Source organism: Arachis duranensis, chromosome 3 (genome assembly GCF_000817695.3).
Source record: "Arachis duranensis cultivar V14167 chromosome 3, aradu.V14167.gnm2.J7QH, whole genome shotgun sequence".
NCBI classification, from domain to species: domain Eukaryota; kingdom Viridiplantae; phylum Streptophyta; class Magnoliopsida; order Fabales; family Fabaceae; genus Arachis; species Arachis duranensis.
In genome coordinates, this window is record NC_029774.3 from 129,866,329 (window position 1) to 129,869,131 (window position 2,803).

Consider the following 2,803-nt stretch of genomic DNA (forward strand, 5'->3'; position numbering starts at 1 on the left):
AACAACAACAGAAGAATGACGATAAGGAGAAAGAACAGAAAAAAGAAAGAAGAGAATGAGAAGGAGGAGGAACGCGAAGAAGAAGGTGAAGAAGAAGACGCTCTATGCGTAAATGAGTGCGAGAAGAAAAAGACATTCAGTGCCTAAACAAACATGAGAATAAAAAGAAAAAACGTAGGAGAAGAAAAAGAAATGCCAAAAAAGAGAAGAAACATGAGAAAAAAAATGCGTGACTTAAAATTACTTAAATGAATTTAGATACCGAATTGCTTAACCGCGGAGAATATCTCATATTTAAAATGTTTCCAAACTTTTAATATAACTATAATGCAAGCGAGATATTCGCTTAACAAGAGTAGTTTGCTGTAGAAAGTTGATGAAGTGGTAAAACCAGACTCAGTTTTTTTTGGTGACTTAAAACCCAGACTTAGTTAAAAGGACAGAAAAAGCTATATCAATCAGAAAATTAATCATTATGCTCGCTAGCTCGTAGCTAGCTACTTATTATTATTGTCGTTATTCCTCCTTATAGCAGTACTCATTTCTTTCTTAAATCATCATCATTCATATATACACACTGCTCGCTGTTACATTATTAAATGAGAAAAAAAATTATATACATGTGGAAACCAGAAACCAACTAAATTATTCTACGCCGTCATGCTGTAAATTAAATGCCATGTATGTATAACTTATTATGATTGAACGAATTTCATTTCTTCTTGATTCCAAGATAACTAGGCATTTTTATTTTGGATCATCTTAATTTAACATGAATTAATTAAAGTCTAAAAGCGGCTGCCAATGAAGCATGCTTATTGCTTAGCCATTCTTAATTATCTGCAAGAATAATTCCAGAGTGACTTGTTGAATACATAGAAAGAGAATCATCAGTGAAAGACCTCTCAGCAGAGAGATCATCCTCATCCACCGACTCCGACGCCGCCGGCACCGCCTGTATCTTCTCAACTTCCCTAACAACCTGGCTCATCCTAGGCCGATTCTCCGGGAACCTCTCCGTACAAAGCATCGCAATCTCAAGCATCCGTATCATCCCACTCTGAACATTCTTCTGCCTATAGATCTCTTTATCAAAGATCTCAGCCGTCCATTCCTCCCTCACCGCTCTATGAACCCAACCGCACAGATCAACACCGTTCGATCCATGCGGAGAAGAGCAGGCAGAAATTTTTCCGGTTAAGAGCTCGAGGAGGAGGCATCCGTAGCTCCAAACATCGGACTGCGCTGTCACTCGCTTTGACTGGACGTATTCCGGTGAGTTATAAATGACCATGCGCTGAACGGCGATAGGTTGGGCTATTAGGGCGGAGAGGCCGTAGTCGGAGACGAGGGCGACGTCGTTTTCGTCTATGAGCACGTTTGTGGTCTTGAGGTTGCCGTGTGGGACAATGTTAGGGTTCTTGGTGTTACTGTGCAGGTACTCCATTGCTCCAGCTACGGATTTTGCAATTGATAGCCTTGAATTCCATTTCAATGGCACCCGATTTCCATCTCTACCATCTGAAATTACAGGTAATTAAATTTTTGAATAATTGTAAAATAATTATATGCAATCGACTTCATGTGAAGTTGATAACTGAGAGCTGTTAGATGATTTGATTGATTTGACTACATTTTTATGTAACGGTTCTCAGCTATCAGTCTACTGCACACCGTATATATATTACCGTGAAGCCTAGAGAAAAGGTTCCCATTCTGTGCATATTTGTAGAGAAGCAGCTTTTCATCTCTTGAATGGTAGTAAGCAAGCAAAGGCAACAAATTAGGGTGCTGCATCCCTGCAATGACACGCAGCAGTGCTTCGAATTCCTTCTCACTGAAAGGTTTCAAGTCCCTCAGCCTCTTCACAACAATGGTCGGTCCATCATGCATCATGGCCTTGTAACTGTTTCCCATCATTCCCTGTCCCAGTGTCTCTGCTGACGCCCTTAGAAGTTGTCCCATCTCAAACCTTGTCTTGTTGCCGTTGAAGAACATGAGTTCTTTTCTCTCCTCCACCCTCATCTTTGTACCTTCTCCTATCTCTATCTTCTTCTCCCAACCGCTGCTCTCTTCAATATCCTCTTTTTCCACCTCTTTCTTCACAACAATGCATTTTTTGTTATTGGGATCCTGCTGCTGCAACTTCATCATCTTGTTCAGTTTTCTTGCTGTGTTGTAGTATAGCATCAAGAGCAGTATGATTGCAAGAACAAGAACCACATTCAGGATTAATAACAAAGCTGGAGTATTGTTGTGACCTGGTGATGGAGAATCGTTGCCTTGATTATCTTGCAGTACGCGAGCAATAATAGGAGAATTATTGTTATCGTTTTCTTGTTCATTGATGTGGGAATGGATAAATCTACGGCTTAAAGAATTGATAGGACCCTCTTGTGCTGTGCCAACAATGCTCAATAATGTGGCAACAACTGCAAAAGAAGTAACAAGTTGTTGAAGACCAAAAAGAGAAAATCCCATGTTGCAATAGTACTGAGATTGAAAGCAGTGCAAGGCAAGCAGATATTATTAGGATTGGATATTTGAGTCACAATGTAGGTAGTTGAAGATGATAACAATGGGAATATTCTAAGTGTTCATGTTCCCTTTGAGAATACTAAGAGGTGTTATTATTAGGACATTGTTTAGCTTCACTTACGAATCCAGCTAGCTACAAGTTAACTTGGCGTGAATTCTTCTTGTAATGTTCACCATGGCTTACACTGTCGTAGTTTTCAACCCTTTTCATGGATTATGTGCTTGGAATCTTGAAGAGAAGCACACGCATCACGCATGACATTCA

General features: G+C 39.9%; 1 protein-coding gene across 1 annotated transcript; it reads right to left on the reverse strand.

The window, feature by feature from the left end:
* Window positions 1–646: 646 nt before the first annotated feature.
* LOC107481759 (probable inactive receptor kinase At2g26730) lies at window positions 647–2,803 on the reverse strand. The gene is made up of 2 exons (XM_016102068.3): window positions 1,689–2,803; window positions 647–1,521 (listed from the first exon to the last, which is right to left on the reverse strand). The coding sequence occupies exons 1-2, from the start codon at window positions 2,479–2,481 to the stop codon at window positions 833–835; spliced, it is 1,482 nt and encodes a 493-aa protein (XP_015957554.1). The 5' UTR covers window positions 2,482–2,803; the 3' UTR covers window positions 647–832.

Bases quoted from the DNA above. Each gene is read 5' to 3' on its own strand.
- LOC107481759 (XM_016102068.3), bottom strand. From the start codon at position 2,481: ATGGGATTTTCTCTTTTTGGTCTTCAACAACTTGTTACTTCTTTTGCA. The intron at 1,522-1,688 runs GTAATATATATA...CTGTAATTTCAG, and splicing joins CCTTTTCTCTAGGCTTCACG to ATGGTAGAGATGGAAATCGG.